The following is a 26,689-nucleotide window of genomic DNA, read 5'->3' as shown; positions in this document are numbered from 1 at the left end:
GCCATCTGCAGTCTTGATTATTATTAATAGATAAAGCATAATCACTGTCAAAGAATCTGTGAAAATGTATGCTCCCCGATTCTCTTTGACCCTTTGGTTGCAGAAAGACTTTCTCCATGCTACATGATTAAACTTCAGGTCTTCCTGCAGCTTGGATTTGATTAAAAAAAAAAAAAAAGTAGCCCTGTTCTGCAGTTTGTTCCCTAACATTCAAAATCAATCTCCTGTAATTCATCTAGTCTGTCATTAGGCGTCATTGTAAAGCTGTTTCTTTCAAACTCCAAGCAAAGATGCTCTGTCTCTAAATTCTTACCAAAATGAAAGAGAAAAAAAGACCCAGACACAAATAAATGAGCAAAAAGTTATTTTTTTTATTGGTAACAGTACGAGCACTAAAATATGTGCCCAAAGCATGTTTTAAAGCAAATTGTAAATGTTACCTGCTGGCATATTTAACCAGCTATTTCCTGGTTTGGGACTGACTACATAAGGTATTTTCAAGTCTTAAAGGGAATGCTCTCCGCAGTGGGATATGCTGACCGTCAAGACCACGTTTGAACAGTGCCGTCAGAGCCTCCGGAAAACAAATACTCTCCGTCATGAGAAAACACGACTGTGTGAGCCTCACTCTCATGGCCCATCAATTTGTGAATCTGCCCCGATTTAAGATCTAGCAAATGGATAACCCCACTGCCACTCGCCTGAGCTAAAACTCGACCTGAGAGAGAGAGAGAGAGAGAGAGAGAGAATATCAAAGTTTAATTTCAAGCAGTCACAGTTTCTAAACAATGGATTATACAGTTTTGTTTCAATTTTAATTCAACAGACTCATATTAGATGCCAGTTGTTAAATATAAGCTAATTCTCATTTGTATAGGAAATAATTCCAGTCAAAATTAAGACAGGTCAATGATTATAAAATTTTAAAATAAGAAAGTAAAGCCTAATGCCCTACCTACTTTATCAAATGACCTCCTAGTCTCTTTATATTTGGGATTAATAAATAATTTTGAGAAGATGAGGGTGAAAGCAACTAAGCAATGCAAGTTTCTTTTTCAAGTGAATTATTTGTGAAAAATGTCCAAAGCATAGGTTTAACATCTATGTCCCTATATAATGGATAATTTACATGTTAAATTTTGCAATATACTTTAACTTGTTATAATTATGCAAAATCTTTAGTTATAATATTATACATTTATGCTTTAAAATTATGACACTTATGAACTTTTTTTGGAGTTGAAGTGAAAATAAATACCTCCAGTTCAAGGGTGACTTAGGTTTTTTTTACTCTAATTTAAAATTCAAAATTCTGTTAAACTAAGTTTATATTACATAAGAGCTAAATATAACACAGATTATTCTCATAATTTTTATACTGTATAATTTTTAGTGAATAATTTCCTTCAAGTAAAAAATATATCAGCAATCCAATTCTAATGCTTTTGTTAAAGAAGTCTGGTAGCATACTATCAGAGAATTGAGGTAAGTAAAAATAATGGAATATGTTTATATAGAGTCAGTATGTAGGTTAAAGAAGTACGATATTAGGACTATCTACGGGATTATCTAATCATACTTATCAGGTGTATTATCATTCCAGTAATATTTAAAATTGATTAAACTGCCAACATGCTAGATACTAGATTTTGTACCTGATGTGAATAATTTCATATAATCCTTTACAAGATCTAATAATAAAATAATATTAGCTTCATTATATGGATGAACAAAGAGAGGTTTAGAAAGGTGAAGTAGCTTGCTCAAAGGGAGGTATTTGCGGTATGGGGGTATGGACGGAGGTATCATTAAATCACAATCACTGAATCCAGAGCCTGGGTTTTTAGTCATTGTGTTTTCCACATCCAGCATAGTATTGTTATCAATGATGCCTTCTTGACAGATTTTAAGTAGGTGATCTATTGTGAAAATAAAATTTGTCTGTTTCACATAAAAATTCAATGATGTCATAAAAGTCACAGTGAAATATTTAATCACAAATTATACCCCAAAATATCATGAATATTTTGAAAACAGAGAAAAGTTATAAAAGTAAAGCTAACCATGATAAATATGGCCTATTTGCAAACCTTTATAACTACTGGGCTGCTTCATCTAGAACAAAACCTGACACAGCAAAGATCCTTAGGATGGATTAGAGTGTCCAAAGAAGCAGATGTGAATATTTATTATAAACCCTCTTCTACTAAGTCTTTGCTGACAGAAGCATTAGATATGGATTCCACTTCTAGCCTCATTCTATAGACAATTGCTATTTGCGACTTTCCTAAGAGTCAAACAAATAACTTTCTTCTTGTAGTCTTCATGCAACAGATAGGAAGGGAGTAAATACTATTTTCTGTTTTTGAAATGAAACAAAATCAAAGCTCATAAAGAAAAAGGAAAAGATTTAGCTTGAAACCATTATTTTTTGTTGAAGTTAAATCTGTAAAAATCATAATTAGAAACATTTATGAAGGTTCTTGGTAATTTCTGAAATTTCAATAAAATAGAGAATATAATATTAGAACCTAATAATAGGATTATATAATTCAGCACCATGCCTCAGGTGTTTCAAAAATTGTCTTTGGTAGAATAGATTTTAGTAAGTTTATGGTGAGGATTTCAGTTTTACTTGAACTCATTTACAGAAGATTGAGATATTGTGATTATATACTAACTTATTCCTAAAATGTGTATAAATGTATAATCATGTTCAACTTTATTTTAAGTGTATGGGATTATACATGGCATACAGTGTCTGACCTAAAATTAGCTTTACTGGTAATTGAGATGCTAAACATTTTCTAGGCTAGAAGATTTTTCAGAATTACTTACCAGGATGGGTCAATTACTACATTAGTATCTAGCTGGTGTGAGAGAGGTGGCACTCTCAAAAAAAAAAAAATACAGTATGATTATTGGTAGCATCTCCAGAAAGTGGAGTATTTACAGACATGTCTATAGGCATCTCTCTAAATAGCCTGGTGATTGGCAATGAAAAATAAATCAGAATATAAATCATTTATCATCCCAATGCAGAATCTTAATGACAAATTTAGGATGAACATTTATCCACAATTTGGTCAATGGAATAAAAATATGGTAGAGATAAATTTTTAGCAGTACCATGAGAATTTATAGAAACTGCTAATGTTTATGTTAAAGTTATGCCTCCTTAAAAATGTGAAATAACAAAAAATAAGTGATAAATTATATATTTATACTTTAAATATTCTGTTAAAATGTTATAACACAATTTAACAAAAACAATTGTCTTATAACTTGTAATTCCTGAATAGATTATTTAAAATGTCATTAAGCATAGTATTTTAACAATAATTATACCAAGTTCTGAACGTACATATTCCATTAATATCACATGGATTGAAAATATCTGATTAAAAAACAGAGTAGTTAATCAACATTGATTTAAAAATAGAAATAGCCAATTTGATTAATAAATATTTTACAATAAAATATAAATATTTGAATATTATATAAAAAATTACTTGCTTCTCCTTTTGTTAACATTTAAGTTATTAGGATGTCCAAAATTTTCACAGAATGGGAACAAAATAAGCAGGCTGGGGAGAATATTGGCATAATTTTCTGATTACTATTCTTTCATATAAATAACCATATATATCAACAGCAAGTGCTTACGACTATCTCTTCACACATCTCTGAAAAACTTAATTCTTATTTTTATTAAGATTTCAAAATACTTTCTTATTGATTAAATCAGCATCTTTTTTGATGACCAATGGGGTTTGAGTGAGAATTACATGTGTTGCTCTCCATTTTACTCTATTGGACGAATTTACCAATTTCTTTTGGCTTAGAATACAAGCAGTAAATTTCATCTACACAAAGCATTGCTCTGGTATTAAATGATAGAGCCAACCTTTGAAAATTAGTAGGTCTCTGAAATTTTAGTCCCAAATAAACTTATAACTTTAAGATGATGTAGCTTCCTTATGCTTTTTTTTAAAAAGCAAATTTTTGAAAAATATGTTTAACAATATCTTGAGCAAAGCTGTCTCAATTGGCTTTGGTATAAAAACTTGAATATTTTAATACACTCACTTATTTAAGCACATTAACAATAGAATCTCTTGAAGAAGCTTGTGGAATGAATTAGCCCATTAAAATCAAGTGGTAAAATATTATCTGGGCATATGTAATCACTTTGGATAAACCAACAGATTGGAAAGTCTTAATCCCATGCTAATAGAATGTGCAAATAAAATATTGACACTTTTTCAAAGTGAAGAGTTTTTATTCATTATAGATACACATGTCTGAAAATTCAATTTTTCTTTAAGAATACACACCGAGAGTAGCCAAGAGTTATTTTAAACTTTTCAACACATACTCACCTCCTAACCAAGACAAATTCTTCTTAAGATTACAACACATAGGGGCCCCTGGGTGGCTCAGTTGGTTAAGTGTCTGCCTTTGTCTCAGGCTGTGATCTCAGGGTCCTGGAATCGAGCCCTGCATTGGGCTCCCTGCTTAGTGCAGAACCTGCTTCTCCCTCTCCATTGTCCCCTCTCCCCTGCTCATGCTCTCTCCCTCTCTCTCTCAAATAAATAAAATCTTTTTTTAAAAAAAGATTATGATATATATATATTTTAAAGATTTTATTTTTAAGTAATCTCTACACTCAACATGGGACTCAAACTCACAACCCGAGATCAAGAGTTGCATGCTCTACCAACTGAGCCAGCCAGGTGCCTCAAGGTTACAGTATTTTAAAAACCAGTCATAAGGAGTTAAGGTGTGGTATAAGTAGGAGTACAAAGACTCTTATGACATTTTCTAAGTAGATGGGATATGAGTACATTTCTTGGTCTTTCAAGTTTATCAGAATGACCTGAAATAGTAGCCATTTATTAGGCATCTAGAGCTCCGTATGTTACTCCATGTGCTCTGTACTTAACCCTCAGAGGTAGAGATTCTCCCTTTCCAGCTAATGGAAAATGGGACTCAGAGTAGGTAAATCTGGGATTTGGGTCAAAATCTTTATTATTCAAAAAGTCTTGCTTCATTTACTCACATGAGTGTGTGTTTCATAAATTAAGATCAGATAAGTGTGACACTTTGCTGCTTTTGTATGAATGCCACTGAATTTCATAGGTAAATAGGCTCTTAAGCTTAATGTTTATGTTAATCTCAGAGGTCTTTTCTTTAGTGTTGATTTTACTACTTTGTGGGACTCTGAAACTAAAACATGCATATTCTTGCAGGAGACATATGTATCTCCACTAATTCTTAAATACATAACCTTCTAATGCATATGTTGTACATATTAAAAATCATAGCCAAGTGATAAAGATTCATGTTACATCCCTTCTCACATTTCTAGCAAAATTATCTCTTTAGTTTTTCCATTTCTATTTTAGGTACTATATTATCTCTGTTTTCCAGACTTCAAAGTATAGTAACATTCATTTCTCACTTTTTCTCCTTCTCTATCCTCAGCCCAAGTTCTATCCATTCTTTTTTACTAATTTTCTATAGTTCACTAATTTAAAACTGTTATGTCCACAATATTAAAGTCCTTGTTTTCATTTAGCAGGACTATTGAGATGGTACACAAAATGATCTTTTTGTTGTAATTCTTTACTTTAAAATCTACATGTTGGGGCGTCTGGGTGGCACAGCGGTTAAGCGTCTGCCTTCTGCTCAGGGTGTGATCCCGGCATTATGGGATCGAGCCCCACATCAGGCTTCCTTTGCTATGAGCCTGCTTCTTCCTCTCCCACTCCCCCTGCTTGTGTTCCCTCTCTTGCTGGCTGTCTCTATCTCTGTCAAATAAATAAATAAAATCTTTAAAAAAATTAAAAAAAAATAAAATCTACATGTTAACTCCTAAGATGTTTCTTCAATTATGTCACTCCTATTTAAAATACCATACATTTGAATAAGACAATGCCAAAAGCAGCAGCAACAACAGCAACAAAGAATCCTTACAACTCTGACACTCTCAGGTTTTGTTTTAGATCCAACCATCTCATTTTACAAACAGCTGAGGTGAAATGACTTGCCCAAGATGAGAAAATGTATTTGTGGCAGTTGAAGAACATGGTTGAAATCAGATCTCTGGCTCCCAAATCTGTGCTTTTTTTACTACTGCCTTCTGACACTGAATCATGTTCTAGTATCGTAGCATGACTCTCAAAACCTCTACACTCCCATACAAATTGGCATTTACTCAAATACACTTTTACGTGAATCCTATGTTCTCCATCAAATGATATGTCAGAATTTCTTGATTATATTTTTCATTTCCCCATCTTTGGATTGTTGCTTCTATTAGTCCCTCTGGTGAAATATTTTTCTTAGCTATTTCTGTGGTCCTCAACTATATCTTCAGAGTAAAAGTCAACCCATTTATTAACTCCCAGTTCAAAATGATTTTCTTCATCTTGTTGGTATAAGGCATCCCTAGTGGAGATTTTCCTATTCTGAGCATTCATTGCATTTTATTGATACCATTCATGTGGTAATAAGATACCATAAATTAGAGTTAACTGTGTATTTGTCTTACCTTCTTAACTTTGTAATTACTGGAGAACAGGGGCATGTCATATTTTTGAATCCCCCCCAGCCTAATACATAGGCTGCTGTAATCATCTCAGTGGTAGTAGTAACAGTTTTCATGAATACATTTTTTAGTCCTTGTTATTTGCCGAGCACTGCTCTAAAGCCTTTATATATGTTATCTCATTTTATCCTCACTACAACCCTATGGGGGAGATATATACCTGCACTACACTATTATAACATTTATGACTCACATGTAGCTATTGAACACTGGAAATGCAGCTGGTGCAAATTGAAATACACTATAATTGTAAAATGCTCACCAGATTTCAGACTTAAGGAAAAAAAATATTTAAAAAATAATTTTATATTGATTACATGGGATAATAAATTTAAAATTAATTTCACTTGCTTTTTAAAAATGTGGCTATGATTTATTAAAAAATAATTTTATATTGATTACATGGGATAATACATTTAAAATTAATTTCACTTGCTTTTTAAAAATTACGTATGTGGTTCATATTATATTTTATTGGACAGTGCTAGCACGTATTCTACTTCATACAAGAAAATGGGGCTTTGGGGCTCCTGGGGGGCTCAGTTGGTTAAGCGTCTGCCTTCAGCTCAAGTCATGATCCCAGGGTCCTGGGATTGAGCCCCATATAGGGCTCCCTGTTCAGCAGGGAGCCTGCTTCTCCCTGCCCCTCTGCCAGCTGCTCCCCCTGCTTGTGCTCTCTCTCGCTCTGTCAAATAAATAAATAAAATAAAATCTTTAAAAAAAATGGGGCTTAGAGATGAAAGCAACTTCTCCAAGGCCACACAACTTCAGTATTGGAGTCTTGACTTGGGGGCTGTGTGACTCCAAATCTCATGCTCTTATCCTCTATGTCATGCCCTAATACCACCGGATGAATTTTTATTGATTGGCTCAATGTTGTCTCCCCTCCTGTGATTAAGCTGCTCTTGAGTCAGAGGAAACATCTCTTGGGTGTGCAGCTCCAGTTTCCAGCTAAATCTGTGCTTGCTCCTAGGAATACTTTAAAATTAATTTCTATTTAAGTACAAGAAATATTGCAAAATTTCATTTCTGTGGTTACCCTAATGGCACTTACTGACTCCAAGAATCTTATTGTACAATTAGCTTCCTGGGAATAAGGAGGGGACTTAGAAAAGCAGCTTTTATTCTTTTAGAGCTCAAAAAGCCCATCCATGTACCCAACATTCAACAGTGCCTTAGTGAGGAAAAATCAAAACAAATAAAAAACAAACAAAAAAAACACCTCCACAACTTTAGATAAGTGTCTTATATTAAGATGTTATAAAAATTTATGTCATTTTTTGCCCTAGGGGAAACAAACCGGAATATATCATCCTTCCAATGCTTATACTTCAGCATTGACTAACATCCTCTCAGACTCACCCAAACAGTATTTTTGAATATAGTAAACATATTTTATCCAATTCCTTACACTGGTTGTTCATTAAAAGAGAAAGTTCTTGTTTTGTTGAAAGATTTCAACTTAATTTATTTTGCAAAAGGATTCCTTTAGAATTAATGACAAAGTTAAATTGTTAGATTGATAAAATTATCTAAGGAAGAGTTACTGGGAACTCAGTTATCAATATGACAATTGATATTCCCTGAAATTCCAAATAAAAATTATGAGATGCATAAAGCATTTTAAAAAAAATTCTGGTAAACATACAGTGTTATATTAGTGTCAGGTATACAATATAGTGATTCAACAATTCTATACATTACTCATCATGAGAAGTGGACTCTTAATGCCCCTTCACCAGTTTCACCCATCTTCCCACCCACCTCCCCTCTGGTAACCATCAATCCTCTATAGTTAAGAACCTGTTTTCTGGTTTGTCTCTTTTTTTCTTTGTTCATTTGTTTCTTAAATTTCCCATATGAATGAAATCATATGGTATTTGTCTTTCTCGAAGCGCTTGTTTGCTTAGCATTATACTCTCTAGATCCATCCATGTTGTTGCAAATAGCAAGAGTGTATTCCCTTTTTTATGACTAATAATCCGTTATATATATGGCACCTCTTCTTTATCCATTCATCTATCAATGGAAATTTTATGGTTTGGGGTCTCACATTTAGGTCCTTAATCCATTTTGAGTTATTTTGTGTATGGTGTAAGAAAGTGGTCTGGTTTTATTCTTTTGCACATAGCTGTCCAGTTTTCCCAACACCATCTGTCTTTTTTCCACTCCACATTCTTGCCTCCTTTGTTGAAGATTAATTGACCATATATTCATGAGTTTATTTCTGAGCTCTCTATTCTGTTCCATTGATCTATGTGTCTAGTTTTGTGCCAGTACTATACCATTCTGGTTACTACAGCTTTGTAGTACATCTTGAAATCTGGGATTGTGATACCTCCATCTTTGTTTTTCTTTTTCAAGATTGCTTTGGTTATTTGGGGTCTTTTGTAGTTCCATACAAATTTTAGGCTTGTTTATTCTAGTTCTGTGAAAATGCTGTTTGTAATTTGATAGGGATTGATTTAAATATGTAAATTTCTTTGGGTAGTATGGGCATTTAAACAATATTTGTTCTTCCAATCCATGTGCATGGAACATCTTTCCATTTCTTTATGTCATCTTCAGTTTCTTTCATGAGTATTTTGTGTTTTTCAGAGTACAGGTTTTTCACGTCCTTGGTTAAGTTTATTCCTAGGTATTTTATTATTTTTGGTGCAATTGTAAATGGCATTGTTATCTTCATTTCTTTCTGCTGCTTCACTATTAGGGTATAGAAATGCAAGAGATTTCTGTACATTGATTTTATATCCTGTCACCTCGTGAATTCTATTTATCAGTTCAAGTAGTTTTTTGGTGGCATCTTTAGGGTTTTCTATATGTCGTATCATGTCATCTGCAGACAGTGAAAGTTTTACTTCTTCCTTACCAATTTGGATGCCTTTTATTTCTTTTTTTTTTTCCTGATTGCTTTAGCTAGGACTTCTAGTACTATATTGAATAAAAGTGTTGAGAGGAGACATTCTTGTCTTGTTCCTAATCTTAGGGGAAAATCTCTCAGTTTTTTTTTTACCATTAAGTATGACATTACCTGTGAGTTTTTCATATGGCCTTTTGTATTTTGAGGTATGTTCCCTCTAAACCTACTTTGTGGAGAGTTTTTACCATGAATGGATGTTGTACTCATCAAATTCTTTCTCTGTATCTATTGATATGATCATATGGTTTTTATCCTGTCTCTTGTTGATGTGATGTATCATGTTGATTGCTTTGTGAATATTGAACCACTCTTGCATCTTGAAGATAAATCCCAGTTGATCATGGTGAGTGATTTTTTTAATGTATTGCTGGATTCAGTTTACTAATATGTTGTTGAGGATTTTAACATCTATGTTCATCAGCGCTATTGCCCTGTAGTTCTCTTTTGTGTGTGTGTCTTCTGGTTTTAGTAACAGGCAATTCTGGCCTCATAGAATTAATTCAGAAGCTTTCCTTTCTCTTATATATTTGGAACAATTTAAGAAGAATGAGTATTAAATCTTCTTTAAATGTTTGCTAGAATTCACCTGTAAAGCCATTTGGTCATGGACTTTGTTGGGAGTTTGTTAATTAATGACTCAATTTTACTGCTGGTAATTGGTGTGTTCAAATTTTCTCTTTCTTTGTGGTTCAGTTTGGGAGGTTCTGTTTCTAGGAATTTATCCTAGGTTGTCCAATTTGCTGGCATATAATTTTTCATAATATTCTCTTACAATTCTTTGTATTTCCATGATGTTGGTTGTTATATCTCCTTGTTCAATTCCAATTTTATTTGAGTCATCTCTTTTTTTTTTTCCTTTTTTAAAATATATCTGGCTAAAAGTATATCAACTTTATCTTTTCAAAAAAACCAGGTCCTGGTTTCATTGATATGTTCTATCATTTTTTAGTTTATATCTAATTTACTTCTAATCTTTATAATTCCTTCCTTCCACTGGTTTTGGGGTTTGTTTGTTCTTTTTCTATCTCCTTTAGGTGTAAGTTTCAGTTATTTGAGATTTTTCTTGATTCTTAAGGTAGGCCTATATTGCTACAAACTTTCCTCTTAAAACAGCTTTTGCTGCATTGCAAAGATTTTGGACTGCTGTTCTTTCACTGTCATGTATCTTTTTATTTCCTCTTTGATTTCTTAGTGGAACCATTCATCGTTCAGTAGCATGTTATTTAACCTCCATGTATTTATGTTCTTTCCAGATTTTTTCTTTTTTGTGGTTGATTCCTAGTTTCATAGTATTGTGGTTGGAAAAGATGCATGGTATGACTTATCTTTCTGAAGTTGTTGAGACTTGTTTTGTGGCCAAATATGTGATCTTTTCTGGAGAATGTTCCATGTGCACTTGAAAAGCATGTGTATTCTGTTTTAGGACGGAATGTTCCAAATATACCTGTTAGATCCATCTGGTTCAAAGTGTCATTCAAAGCCATAGTTTGTTGATTTTCTGTTTGGGTAATCTATCCATTGATGTAAGTAGGGTGTTAAAATCCCCTACGATTATTGTATTACTATCAATTACTTCTTTTATGTTTGTTATTGTTTTAGCATGGGTGCTCCCATGTTGGGTGCATAAATATAATTGTTATATCTTTTTGGATTGTTGCCTTTATGATTATATAGTGTCCTTCTTTGTCTTTTGCAGTCTTTGTTTTAAAGTCTATTTTGTCTGATATAAATATTACTACCCTGGCTTGCTTTTCAGTTCCATTTGCATGGTAAATGCATTTCCATCCCTTCATCTTCAATCTGAATGTGTCTTTAACTCTGAAATGAGTGTCTTGTGGGCAGCATATAGATGGGTCTTGCTTTTGTATCCATTCTGCCACAGTGTCTTTTAATTGGAGTATTTAGTCCATTCATTTATATTCAAAGTAATTACTTTTTTTATAATAATTTTTTTATTATATTATGTTAGTCACCTTACAGTACATCCTTGGTTTTTGATGTAAAGTTCGATGATTCTCAGTAGGAGAAGAAAGGGATAAAGAAAGGGGGAGTAATCAGAAGGGGCAATGAAGCATGAGAGACTATGGACTCTGAGAATCAAAGTAATTACTGATAGTTGTATACATATTGCCATTTTGTTACTTGTTTTATGATAGTTTTGTAGTTTTCTGTTCTCTTGCTCTTTTCTCTCTGTTTGCTGGGGGTTTTTTAGTGATATACTTTGATTTTTTTCTACTTATATTTTGTATATCTATTACTGGTTTATGATTTGTGGTTACCATTCAGTAATGATGTTGGTTGTTATATCTCCTTGTTCAATGCCAATTTTATTTGAGTCATCTCTCTTTTTTCCTTTTTTAAAATATATCTGGCTAAAAGTGTATCAACTTTATCTTTTAAAAAAAACCAGGTCCTGGTTTCATTGATATGTTCTATCATTTTTTAGTTTATATTTCATTTACTTCTGTTCTAATCTTGTGCATATAGCAGCCTAAGTTAAGTTGGTGGTCATTTAAGTTTGAAAACATTCCTTACTTCTCTCCCCCCTGTTTAACATATATGGTGTCATACTTTACATCATTTCGTGAATCCCTTGATGGATTTGTATAGATATACTTAATTTAACTGTTTTTGTGCTTCCTTCTTTTCTTACTCTTAATTATGGTCTTTCCTTTCCACTCAAAAGGTCCCCTTTAACATTTTTTATAGGGCTGGTTTAGTGGTCATGAATTCCTTTTTTCATCTCTGGTCCTTTTTAATGTTTTTTATTTCTTTATTAAGGATCTCACTGAGGTCCTCCACTCTTTTCTCCAGTCTAATGGGTATCTTTATGACCCTTATTTTAAATTCTCTATCAGGCATGTTACTTGTCTTTATTTTGTTTAGCTCTCTTGCTGTGATTTTTTTCCTGTTCTTTCATTTGGGACATATTCCTCTGTCTTATTTTGTCTAACTCTCTGTGTCTGCTTCTATGTGTAAGGAAAGTTGGCTACATCTCCTGCTCTTGAAAATAGTGGCCTTATGAAAAGAGGTCCTGTAGTGCCCTGCAGTGCAGTGTCCCCTGTTCATCAGAATCTGGTGCTTCAGGGGTGTCTCCTATGTGTGTTGCATGCACCTTACTGTTGTGACTTAGCTGCATTTGCTTTCAGTCTAGTCATCAGTAATGGCTTTCTTTGTCTGTTGTAGATAGGGTTTTGTCCCTGTGTTGTTAGTGGACCAGTCTTGGCTACCTTGGGCTCGAGTCAGACCAGATGTCTGCCAGAGATGCAGTAGCACAGAATTGCAGGGTGCTTTCCTTGAGTTGTCCCCTGAGAAGCATTTGTTGGTGGGCAGGGCCTGCAGTCAGACCAGTTTTCTGTCCCCTGTCCACTGCTGGGGCTGCAGTTGGACTGGTGTGTGTGGTTATCTTCTCTTCCAGGGACAGGAGTCACTTGGAATGGTGCTGGCCTTTGTGCCTGCTTGCACACTGCCAGCTTGTGGCACCATTTTGGATGGCTCCTGCCAAGAATGTAGGAGAATGTGGGGCTGGGATGCACATTGCTAGCAAGGCCTGCAGTTGTCTACTGCAGGAGGGCACTTGCAGCTGCCTGACTGTGGCAGGCAGGGTTGAAGGAGGCAGATCTACAGAAGAATACAGGGGTAGGGCATGCAGTGTTAGCAGTGTTTGCTATGGGAGGAGACTTAGAGCTAAGGCCTGGCTGGAGGGGGAGTGTCTGCAGGAGAATGCAGGGGCAGGGAACACTGTTAGCAAGTTAGGTGGAGAGTGTTGGTGTTGTGCTGGTTCCTGTAGGTGTCCTTGTATCTAGATTGGGGGCTAGGGGAGGACAATGGCAAACACCAGCTGCTTTGTTCCCAGAGAAGTTCCCCAACAATCCTTGTCTCTCCAGCACACACTCTGGTATTAGTAAAGATATCTTCCTACCATATACCCCAGGCATTTTTCAAACTGCCCTCTCTATGCTGTATCTCCATGTGGCTGCTGACTGTACTGTCTCTTTAAGGTCAGAGACTCAGCTTTCTATTACCCTCCTGGCTCTCCCAGAGCCAAGTCAGATGATTTTAAAGTTCTAGGTGTTAAGCATTTTTGGGGTGCCTGGTGTGAGGGTCTGTTTCTGTCTCCTCTCCACAACCAGTGTTTCTCCTGTGGACAGTCCCACAGATCCTTTCAGCTCCTGACTACATCTCTGCCCTTCCTACTCTCTTCAATGTGGCCTCTTCTCTACATTTAGCTGTGGAGAGTCCACTCTGCTAGTCATTTTCTGGGTTATTTATACTGATCTGGGTTATCTACTTGTATTCTTGGGATGAGGTAAACTTAGGATCTCCTACTCTGCCATGTTCTCTCCCTCCCTTGCATAGAACAGTTTAATAAATTGGTAGTCAAGTTTTAAGAAGATACTGCAACACTTTCCAAAGTAGTACTTCACTGATCAAAATGATGCCATTCATAATGGAACATCTAAATAAGGAAAATAGGTAGTGTAGATGTTAAAATTTACTAAATTATGTTGACAGGGAACTTTGATTTTTCTTTATTGGAGGAATAATTCACCACACTAGTAAATGTATCAAAAAATTGAGCTTTGAAAGTTGAGCGTCTTTGAAAAAAATCTTCCATTGAGCTAATAGCATTTACCCAATGAGCCATCAGTTATCAGGTACTATTAGCCAAGGCTACTGGAGTTTCATATATTTTTTGGGTCAAGAGAATAGAATATTGTTTAATGAGATTCATTAAATGCTGTATATACTGAAGCTATAAAGTTATTGTTTGTAAAGTTAATTTAGAAGACACACACTTTTCTTTTTACCCTCTGTACACTTACATTAACAGAAAGGTCACAAAATTCACTTATAGATCAATCATGTTGCAAAAATATAATTTGACAGCAATATTAGGAGTCAACAGTTGACTAAAAGCACAATTTTCTATTATATCATCAGGAATAACATCATTCTGGGGATGCCTGGGTGGCTTAGTTGATTAAGCATCTGCCTTCGGCTCAGGTCATGATCTCAGGGTCCTGGGGTCAAGTCCAACATCGGGCTCCTTGCTCAGTGGGGAGCCTGTTTTTCCCTCTGCCTGCCACTTCCCCTGCTTGTGCTCTCTCGGATCAATCAATAAATAAAAATCTTTTTTTTTAAAGGAATAACATCATTCTGGATTAAACACATGTCTGCATGAATGAAATTCTGCTGCAAGAAATAGAAGCAGACTCAAAACTTTTAAGCTTATTACAAATAATGAAAATGTGAATGAAATACATCATTACATTTCTCATTAAAATAACTTCAGTAATTTCTCATGATTATTCATGCTTTGCCTAAAGTTTTAATATGTTCCCCCAAAGAAACAAAAATACCCATTTTACATTTCATTCAAATTAGTCCCATGCACAGATCATAGGAAATTTATCATATATATACAAAAGTGAAGTCTAAAAAAATTGTGTGCCACATATAAAATATCAAAGAGGCTTTGATCAATAAGGAAATGATTTTTATACACATCAGAACCAATTTGAAGCAATTCTCTCGATCAATATGGATAGGCAGAAATGCTTTTCAGCATTTATTACCTGTGGAGAGTATTATTGATTAATTGTATTGATTTTTAGAATGCATGTGGAGAGGCATCTGTTGTTTCTTTAAAAGATGCCTCAAAATGGAAAGTATCAAGAAACTAAGTTTTGAGAATTTGCATTAATAGCTCAACCTGGGTCATTACTCAGAATTTCAAAAACACCATTGAAGGAGATATGAAATTTGATTTAGTTTATTTTGCATCCTATTGCTAATCAATAAATTAAAAAAAAATTAGTTGGGATTTTAACTTGCCTAAGTGCCTGTTACAATTTATAAACTTTTCTAGTATTTTTACTATGTATATGTTTGCTAAAGGACCGTAACTTTTATTTGTGTCAAAGGATAAACATATGTTAATAAATGAATTTTTAATTTCTTTGGTTAAAACCTTGTGCCATAAAAAGGACAATAAAGAGAGCAGAGAAAGCTTCAATATCTTGTTTTAGGACTGTAGTCAAGTAGATATGCTTATCTTACTTGGAGTAGATAATATGTAATGGCTACAATATTTGAAGCTAAAAATCTACCATTATTTAAACTTAGTATGGAATGTTATTAAGCAATTTTCCCCCACAAAGTATGTTTTATGTTTGTTCTAAATAAGCAGTTTAAAATAAATATAATTAATATATTTGTCTTTTACGTGAAATTCATATCTTGTTTAGGAAGGCCATTCTTAGGCACCAAAGTAATTCCTAAATTTGCAGGTGAATAAATCCAAAATGTAAAGTCTCCCCTTGCTAGGAATGGAACTTTGGTCTCATAAAATACTTTCCCCTAGTAGGAGAGCATGAATGAATATCTTCTTGAACAGGTGCTTTCCTACATGAGCTGTCTTCTGAATATTATAGAAATCCCTTGTGAGATGCACCTAAAGTCCTAAAAATGTTCTAACTAATTATTGAATCTATTTAGAATATCAACAGCCACCTGCTTTCATTAAGAAATCCTTGTAGACCTGTTTCCTAACTTGGTCCTCACCTATTCAGCTGATCAGTGTTGAAATAATATTTATTCAGGGACCCCATGCACCTGGAGCTTTGCAAACATTTCAGAAAATCATTTAGTGATGTCAGAGGAAAATCTAGTTTTGGTTCATTTCTGGGGATCAAATAAGCTATGGTAAGGCGTGGTTCAGAGCAAGTCATAGACTGTAATATTTTCTTCCCCACTGTTCATGAGTTGAGAAAGGACCCAAAGGCTTATATTTTATAATATATTTTATAATAAATTATATTTTATAATAAAAATTTAATTAAAACTTTAATTTTTATATTATAAAGTAATAAAACCACCGTTAGTATTTCTCATTTTTCACTATTTAAATCATAACATTTACTACATTTTCAGACTTATAAAGTTCTAATATTTTAGGAGTTTTCCTCTTCATGGACATTTGTGTCAGCACTAACTTCGTTATGAAGAAATAGCACTTCCTGAGCATGGAGTTTTTTTCTGTGGGGAAGAAAATACTGTCAGCTTCCGTTAGTTAATGTTGAGGTGGTGAATTAGTAATAATTGTATCCGTATTTTTAGAACTTCATTCTTCCTTCTGCAGGGCAACATCATGCATTGGGTGAAAGTGGCTAAGTGATAAGAATTATAGCCAAGATGGTATCTCCTCTCTCCAAAAGAAGAAAAGAAAACCAAACATGAAAGTCCTGTGTAAGTTTAGAGTGGCTAAATATTTAAAACTAGAATAATATGCTGGGTTTTAGAAAATCATTAAACTCTCTGAAATCATAGAGACTGCCTAAATTCCAAATCTGTCACAATTCATTACCTGAGGCAATACAGACCTAACCCCTAATTGATAGTTAACTTTAGAATGATTTGAAGTGGTTGATAATAAAAGATAAAAGCACTACTTTCCATTTATTGAATATCTACTGTTTCCTGAAAATTTTCTATTATGTGATTTTTAAAAACTGCATGTGAAGTAAACATTTTCATTTTTATAGGTAAAGATAATGAATCATAGTGAAGTTAAGTAACATCGTCAAGATAACAGAGCTACTGTTAGTGCAAGAATGCCAGCCCAAATTGTCTATAAACTTTTTCTATTCTACAGCCTGGGGAGAAAAGAAAGTAGTTATGCTAGAAAGCTAAGCTAATTTGGCTGCTACATGAAGGGCTAAATTTATATTAACTCATAATTCTATGAAGGCATCTTTATGAATATCTAAAGTAATATTCTTGTATATTACATTCTGGTGACCTGGCTTTATATCTCATAGAAAATTTAAAACAACATGTGATTAGCTCCTTAATGCTTAAAATTTTACATTTTATTTTAATCGAACTATAGTTTACATTGGTAGTTTTAGGTGTACAACATAGCAATTCAACATTTTATGTATATTACAAAATGCTCACCATGATAAATGTCATCTTACAAAGTTATTATATTATTGACTATGTTCCTTATGTTGTATTTTACATCCCTGTGACTTATTTATAACTGCAAACTGTAGCTCTTAATCCCCTTCACCCATTTCACCCACCTCTCGCCTTCCCTCTGACAACCATCACTTTGCTCTGTGTATTTATGACTCTTTTTCTCTTTTGTTCTGGTTTTTAGATTCCACATATAAGTAAAATTATACAGTATTTGTCCTTTCTGGTATGATTTATTTCACTTAACATAATGGCCTCTAGGTTGATCCAAGCTGTTGCAAATGGCAAGATTTCATTCTTTTTTATGGCTAAATATTCCACTATATATGAGTATGCCATATCTTCTTAATCCGTTCATCTATGGCTAGACACTTAGGTTACTTCCCTATCTTGGCTATTATAAATGATGCTGCAATAAGCATTGGGGTGCATATATAATTTCAAATTAGTTTTTTTGTTTTGTTTTGTTTCGGTAAATACCCAGAGGTAGAATCGCTGAATCATATGGTTTTGTTTCTAATTTTTTGAGGCACCTTCATACTGTTTTCTATAGTAGCTGCACCAATTTACAATCCCACTAACAGTGTACCAGAGTTCCCTTTTTTCCACATCCTTGACAACACTTGTCTTTTTGATACTAGCATACTGATTGGTGAGATGAAATCTCACTGTGTTTTTAATTTGCATTTCCCTGATGATTAGTGATGTAGAACATCTCTCCATGTGTCTGATGTCCATCTATATGTGTTTTTTTGGAAAAATGTCTATTCAGGTCCCCTTCTGCCCATTTTAAAGTTTAATTTTTTTGATGTTGAGCTACACGAGTTTTTTGTATATTTTGAATATTAAGCCCTTACCAAATATATCATTTATAAATATCTTCTCCCAGTCAGTAGGTTGCCTTTTCTTTTCTTTTTTATTGTTTCCTTTGCTGTATAAAAGCTCTTCAGTTTGGTGTAATCCTAGTTGTTTATTTTTGCTTTTTATTGCCTTGCCTGAAGAGCAAAAAAAAAATATATTGCTAAGATTGATGTTCAAGAGTTAAGTGCCGATATTCTCTTTCAGGAATTTTGTAGTTTCAGGTCTCACAATTAGGTCTTTAATCCATTTTGACTTTACTTTTGTGTATGGTGAAAGGAGGTAGCCCAGTTTTCCCAGCATGGTTTATTGAAGAGATGGTCTTTCCCCCATTGTATATATTGCTTCCATTGTCATAGATTAACTGACCATGTAAATGTGGGCTCTCTATTCTGCTCCACTTATCTGTGTATTTTGGTGCCAGTACCATACCATTTTGATTACTGTAGCATTGCAGTGTAGTTAGAAATCTGAAGTGTGAACCTCCATTTGTTCTTTCTCAAGATTGCTTGCCTATTCAGGGTCTTTTGTGGATCCATGCTAATATTAGAATCAATCGTTCTAGTTCTGTGAAAAATGCTGTTGATATTTCACAGAGATGACATTGAATATGTAGAATGTTTTTAGTATGAATATTTTAACAATATCATTCCCTCTGTATTGTCCTCAATTTCTTTTATCAATATCTTCTAGTTTTCAGAGTACAAGTCTTTTACATCCTTGGTTAAATTTATTCATAGGTATTTTATTCTTTTTCATGCTATTTTAAACAAATTAGCTTTCTTAATTTCTCTTTGCTACTTTATCATGTCATCTGTAGATAGTGACAGTTTTACTTATTTCTAACCAATTTGGGTGCCTTCTATTTCTTTTTCTTGTCTGATTGCTGTAGCTTGGACTTCTAGTACTATACTGAATAAAAGTCATGACCATGGACTGGTCTTTTTCCTGATCTTAGAGGATAAAATGTTTTGCTTTTCATCACAGACTGTGATGTTAGCTGTGGGTTTTTATATATGACTTTTATTATGTTGAGGTATGTTTGTCCTATACCCACTTTGTTGAGAGTTTGCATCATGAATGAATATTGAATTTTGTCAAATTTTTTTTCTGCATATTCAGATATGATTTTTATCTTTTTGTTAATAAAGTGTATCACATTGATTGTGTTTATAGATTTATCCTTGTAATCCTGCAATAAATCCCATGTGATCTTGGTGAATGATCATTTTAATGTATTTTTGAATTTGATTTCCTAATATTTTGAGGATTTTTGCATCTATATTCATTAGTACTGGTCTGTAATTTTTTATTTTTTGTAGTGTCTTTGTTTTGATATCAGAGTGATCCTAGCCTCATAAATAAATTTGGAAATGTTCCATCCTCTTTAAATTTTTGGAATACTTTACTTTCCGAAAAGTATGCTTCTTTAAGTGTTTGGTGGAACTCACCAGTGAACCATCTGGTCCTTAACTTTCATTAGTTGGGAGTTTTTTGATTACTGATTCAGTTTTAAATCATTCTTTTTCTAGTTCCATTAGATGTAAAGTTAGATTTCTTGAGACTTGTTTTTTGGAGGTAAGCCTGTATCTCCATAAACTTCTCTTAGAACAGTTTTTGCTGCATTCCAAAGATTTAAGCCATTGTGGTTCCATTTTCATTTGTATTCATGTATTTTTATTTCTTTCTTTGACACATTGGTTGTTAAATATAGGTTTTTCCTCTTTTTTGTTTTTGTAGTTCTAGTTTCATGTGATTGTGGTCAGAAAACATACTCATATATATAATTTCAATCTTACTGAAATTTGTGGTTTAACATGATTTATCCTGGAGAATGTTCCATGTGCCCTTGAAAATAATGTGATCTGCTATTTTTGGGTGGATTTTTTGTGTGTATCTGTTAAGTTTAGGTTGTTCAAAGCCATTGTTCCCTTACTGATTTTTCAGTCTGGATGATATATCCATTGATGTAAGAGGAGTGTGAAAGCCCCTACTATTGTACTACTGTCTATTTCTCATTTTATATCTGTTAATATTTGCTTTATATATTTAGGTGCTCTGTTATTGGGTGCATAAATATTTAAAATTTATCCTCTTGTTGGACAATCCCTTATTATATAATGACTTTCTTTGTCTCTTTACAGCTTTGGTTTTAAAGTCTATTTTGTCTAAGTATTGCTACCTCAACTTTTTTTGGCTTCTATTTGTATGGCATCTTTTTTTTATTCCTTCATGTTCAGTCTATATCTGACTTTAGGTCTGACATGAGCCTTTTGTAGTCAGCATATTGATAGATGGGTCTTGTTTTTTTATCCATTTGGTCACCCTGTATTTTTTTATTGGAACATTTAGTCCATTTGTATTTAAAGTGATTATTGAAAGGTATGTATTTACTGCTGTCTGAACTGTTGTCTGGTTGTTTTGCAATTCTGTTTTGTAGCAATTATCTTGCTCTCTTCCCTTCTGATTTAATGACTGTCTTTAGTAGTATGCTTGGATTTCTTTTTATTCTTTGGGTATCTATTACATATTTTTGGTTTGTAGTTATCATGAGGTTCGTATATAACATCCTATGTATATAGCAGTCTATCTTAAGTTGGTAGCCACTGAAGTTCAAACACATTCTAAAAGCACTACATTGTTACTTTTCCCCTTTTCATGTTTTATGTATTTGACATTTTATTCCTTTGTATTTTGGGTATCCCTTGGCTAATTATTGCAGGTGTAATTGATTTAACGTCTGTATTTTAAACTTCATATTAGCTTTATAATTGATCTACTTTTACTATATATTATTTTTACCAGTGGAATTTTCTTTCATAATTATCTTATAGATATAAACTTTTCTGCTGAAAGAAGCCCCTTTAACATTTCTTATATGGTTGGTTGAGTGGTGATCAATTCCTTTAACTTTTTTCTCTCTGGAAAACTCTCTCTCCTTCAGTTTTGAATGATAACCTTGCTGGCTGGAATATTCTTGGTTGTAGATTTTTTTTTTTCCTTTTAGCGCCTTGACTTTAGCATGGCCAGATCTTTCTGGCCTGCAAAGTTTCTACTGAAAACTCAGCTGGTAACCTTATGGGGACCCTCTCTGTACAAAACTATAGTTGCTTTTCTCTTGCTGCTTTTAAGAGTCTGTCTTTCCTTTTTAACCTTTTGATTATTATGTGTGTTGGTATAGACCTCCTTGGGTTCATCTTATTTGCAGTGCTCTCTGCTCTTCTGGACCTGGATGTCTGCTTCCCTCCCCAGATGAGGGAAGTTTCAAAGTTTCCTGTCCCTTCTTCTCTCCCTTGGACTCCTAAAACGCAAATGTTATTACACTGGATGTTATTGCAGAGGTCCTTTAACCTATCTTCATTTTTAAAATTCTTTTTCCTTTTTTCTCTTCAGCTTGGTTGTTTCCCATTACTCTGTCTTGCAGATGGCCACTTTATTCTTCTGCATTCTCTAATATGTTGTTCTATCTCGTGTTCATTTCAGTTTGTATTTTTTAGCTCTGCTTGGTTCTTTTTTTTTTTTTTTTTTGAATTTTTCTTCTAGTACTCTGTTGATATCACAAAGTTCATCTACTCTTCTCTCAAGTCTGGTTAGTATCTCTGTTACCATTACCCTTTACAGATACATTGCTTCTGTTTTATTTAGCACTTTGGCTTTGTCTTATTCTCTTGTTTGGAACATAATTTTCTGTCTCATTTTGACACTGTGTATTTATGTATCAGGTAAATCATCTACAGCTCTTGGTTTTGAAAGTAGTGGCCTGATGTTGAATGCCTCCTGTGGGGCCCAGAAACACAATTCTCCCTGGTTACCAGATGCTCCAGTGAGGTCACCAGTGTAAGCTGCATTCACCCTCCTGTTGTGACTGAACTGCGACAACTGTGGGCATTCTGTTTGGTATGGCTGGCCTCCCAACACAGCTTCTTGAGGTGTTCAGCCATGACTCTTGCAGATGTGGTGGTGGGCAGGGCTGGCTACTCCCTTTCCTAGGATGGGAGTTGCTTTGGAAGAGCATGGGTCCTGGTTGAGACTGCACTGCAATATATCATATTGGGTTGGTAGCCACTTTGGGGGGGTGCTGGTCCTGATCAAGGCTGACTGCCACATGTGGCAGGGTTGGGAGCTGCTCTGGAGTGTGTCTGCCAGGGCAGAAGGCTGGGTGAAGCTGGTCCACAGGAGAATGCCAGGGCTGGGCAAGCAGTGCCAGCAAGGTAAATGAAGAGTGTCAACACTGGCACCTGCCAGGCTTCCATTTGCAGAGAAATCTCCTACCTCTCTGGCATATGCCTTAAAATTACTCAATAAATCTGCTTCACATATGGCCCAGTTGCTGTCTTAAATTGCTGTCTCTGTGATAGGTCTTAAAGGGCCCCCAAAATCTCCCTTGCTCTAAGTGCATAGCCCTCTGTCTCTCCTGGAGTTAATGTTGATTTTCAGAACTCCCAGAGTTAAGCCCCAGTAATTATCAAAGCCAGGTATTATGGGTGCTTGTCTTCCCAATGCAGATCCCCAGGGTGGGTGGTGCCCAATGTGGGGCTTAAACCCCTTGCTCTAAATGAGGACCTCCATGCCTGTGCTTTCCTTTTTGTTTGTGGGCTGCCACCCGGGTGTTTGGTTCCTGATCAGAGTGCATTTCTGCCCCTCCTACTCTTCTTAATGTGGCCTTTTCCATCTTCAGCTGTGGAACAGTGCTAGTTTTCGCATCATTCTCAGAGCTGCTTTATATCTAGTTGAACCCTATGTGGATCCATGGGAAGAGATGAGGTTGCAATCTTCTCTGCCTTCTTCCTGTGAGTTAAATTAGTTCCTTTATCAGTCTTTCTCCATCACATATTTTCACTCTTACCCTCTTTTCTGGCATTCAACTTGCATCAAATGGGCTTTTGCAAGGGGAGCTAGAAGACATTTGAGATTAAGGCACTGATAAATACTTGGGGTTAAAGTAACGAGATATAATGATTTAGGTATGTGCATGAGGCATTAAAAAGGTTATTGAAAATTTTAAAAATAGTTTGATTTGTCTGAATAGATGGAATGTTAGAACATTTTCAGTTGCAAGTGAAAGAAAATCAACCCAAAGAGAAAAAACAGTTTAAAAAATATATTTATAACAAATAGTTGGAACAAGAGACTAAAATGATGTTATAAGAGTTCCATCTCTCATTGTGTCTCAGCCCTGCTTTCTGCAGTGTGGATTCACTCCCCAGCAGGCTCTCTTCACTTGGTGGTTCCAGCAGATTCAGGTTCATAGCCTCCCAGTACTTCTACTGCCCAGCAGTTTCATATTGGGTAAAAATATCCCTGATTAGATAGCTTGGATCATGTGCTTGGATCATTCCTGAACAAATTATATGAATGGCAGGTGTAAGGGTGTGATAGACTAGGCCGGGACTATGTGCCCACACAACAATTAAGAGTGCACAAGAAGAATTGCCTAAAGAAAGATCAAGATGATGTTATTAAAGAGGAATGGACACTTTGCATAGAAAAAAATCTTCAGATAGTCATTCTAGGTGTGCAAAATCAGAGCCAATTTTTTCATTAGCAAAGAAAATAAGCCACATTCTGGGACATTGAAACAACGCTTTGCTTTCCATTGTCGTTCTGTTTGGCAATCCACCTCATTCCATACTTTTGACTCTTAAAAGGCTCTTATGCACATAAACTGGATCTGGCTTTATTAAGAAATCAGCACAATTATTAAACAGTTTGCCAATGTTTGGGGTCATTTGATTTGCAATAAGGCTATAAAATGCAGCAAAATCCTAAAGAAAACTGCAGGAAGGGTGGGGGTGAAGTGGGAAATACCACTGCAAAGGAACACAAAGAGCTGAACACCTGTGTTACAAGCAATCTGTGTTAGAAAATGAAAAATATTCCATCAACTCAGGCCTCTTTTGCATTTATAGATGTTATGATTATTAATATCTGAGTGACCTTCATATACCAGATTATACCTCCCAAAAGAAACACCATCCTAGTAAGTTACATTGAATGTTTTTTAAAAAATCAAATAGAGAATAAGATTGTTATACTCTGAAGTTAGAAAATATATCACAGATTTTACAAGGCCTCAGTGCCTTCAGGAAAAAAAATTAACTTAGAAGAGCCCTTAAAAAGAGAGTTTTAAGATCTTGGTATGGTTCTTTAGAATTCTGAATACTAAAAAACTATTTCAGTTATTTCTAAAATACACCATTTTAGAAGCTATACTGTTTTTGTTATAGTGTTTAAACTTAAAAAATATTGTTTAGAAATTACTTCACAATAAAACATGAAAATGAGGGGAGGGGATTGATGAAACAAAATTGACAAAATCTTGATAATTGTTGAACCCAGGTGAGAGTAAATAAGGTTCATTATATTGTTTTCTCTACTATTACATATTTAAAAAAATTTAAAAATAGTCACATAAGATCATTACTGTATAGTCATTTCTTATATTTAGAGTTTAAATTATAAAGAAGTGCAACTCATTTTAGAACTAGATATATTGTACCGTGTGTACTGTTAGCACCTAAAAAGCCAGATAATGATAAAGATACTAAATATAAAAATGTGTTAGAAAAACAAATTTGAAACATGATGAGATCAATAGATCCTTTTCAATTGTAATTATATATTTACATATGTATATCACTGTAGATGTTACTAAATGCTGAAAAGTAGGTGCCTTAAATTTTTTGTCTTTAACTCTTGTACATAACAATTAGAATTCAAAATTAGTTTCTCTAAATTATCACACCATAGGATTTTAAAGATTTTAAATATTTAAAGTATTTAAGTGAAATACTAAAATGTGTATGCTAGTATAGGGAACAATTATTTATGCAAAGAATTGATGACTGTAAGCCGTGCTGATACTAAAAATTTGATTCCTAAAGTCATCACCATGTAGCTCCAACTAGACTTAGAGTTGCCTATGTCCAAGCAGCTTGTACTATGGAAACTAAAATAATACAAAGATTTTCATTTAAAGGAAATGGCATATGGATAGCAGAAACTATCCATCATACCCAAAAAGAAGATTGGAAAAAAAAAATGAACTTCCTGGCCCATACTATGAATTGGCCAATGGCAGTGCCTAAATACACCAGATAATTGTTTCACCATCTGCTTCACATTGATTGCACAGTCCTGGTGGTTCGTTTTTTATGACTAAAAAGAGATTCCATTTAGACATGATTTTGACTTTCTAAATTAGGAGTCTCTTCAAAATAGCACAATATTAGCCCTTTAAAGTTATTTTTAGAAGAAATCTAAAAGTTTGATGTTTCTTTTTTCTAGGAATTAATATCTTCAATATTTCTCACATTTTTTTCATTTTTTTAGCTTTATGCTATGCAGTTATAAAGCATGAAGTTTCTAAAATATTTTCAATCAAATGCAAACATGTCTCTGAAGATGTATAGAATCATGTTTAACTCTGCACTTAAAACACATGCACATTTTGACTTATTTTACTGGATAACTATTTCATAATTTTGGCAAAAACATTTATAAACAATATTTTGTCCTTTTCCTAGACCTAAAAATACTAATTCCCATGCATTACATACTTAATGCAATCACTAGCTTACCTTTTATGTTTGTTATTCAATGAACTAGTCAAAGAGAAAGAAATAACTTTTTTCTCCAAACTTTATTCTTGAACCAAGCTTTTCCACCCGGTGATAGAAAGGACATGGCATGACTAAGCCAAATCTTGCATATTTCCTTCCGGGGCTACCAGCCAATGAATAGGGCATAATTGTAGGAAAACTGTATTATAACATTCAACCATGACAAGGATAAGCAACCCATAAACCATCTGAGATCATGAAAATGTCTTTAACTTCCAGAAGAGAGATTGCAAGACTGCTTCTATAGGAGATATTTTAGAGAGAGCTCATGAGCGAGTGGCAGGGAGGGACAGAGGGAGAGAATCTTCAAGCAGACTCCCCGCTGAACATGGAGACCAATGTGGGGTTTGATCTCAAGACCCATGAGATCATGACCTGACCAGAAACCAAGAGTCAGACACTTAACTGACTGAGCCACACAGGTGTCCCTGAAAGTATTTATTTTAAATATGCCTTTAGCTGCTTCTTTTAAATATTGAACAGTAAGAATTAGCAGTGGCATATATTAATGTATCAATTTCAGACATTTTCTGTAGAATTCTTATTAAGGGAGAATATTAGCCTTTTATGTAATTAATACCCATTTCTCACCTCTCCATACTCTCAACTGGTTTAGATCACAATTAGGTTACTAGTTCAGGTTCCAGATTAACAACTTTAGTAGTTAAATTATTATTACATCTATCCATATCA

General features: G+C 34.2%; 1 protein-coding gene across 1 annotated transcript in view; it reads right to left on the bottom strand.

Annotated features, from left to right (window-relative positions):
* Positions 1-424: 424 nt before the first annotated feature.
* The window catches only part of SPAG16 (sperm associated antigen 16), a 964,037-nt gene continuing 937,772 nt past the window's right edge, over positions 425-26,689 (bottom strand). Inside the window, exon 16 of the mRNA XM_034655122.1 lies at positions 425-718. Coding sequence (XP_034511013.1) covers positions 543-718 — 176 coding nt within the window. The 3' untranslated portion in view covers positions 425-542. The remainder of the gene's footprint in view (positions 719-26,689) is intronic.

This window comes from Ailuropoda melanoleuca, chromosome 2, assembly GCF_002007445.2.
Source record: "Ailuropoda melanoleuca isolate Jingjing chromosome 2, ASM200744v2, whole genome shotgun sequence".
Classification (NCBI taxonomy): domain Eukaryota; kingdom Metazoa; phylum Chordata; class Mammalia; order Carnivora; family Ursidae; genus Ailuropoda; species Ailuropoda melanoleuca.
The sequence above is the reverse complement of the archived record's forward strand: the minus strand, read 5'-3'. Positions and strand labels throughout refer to the sequence as shown.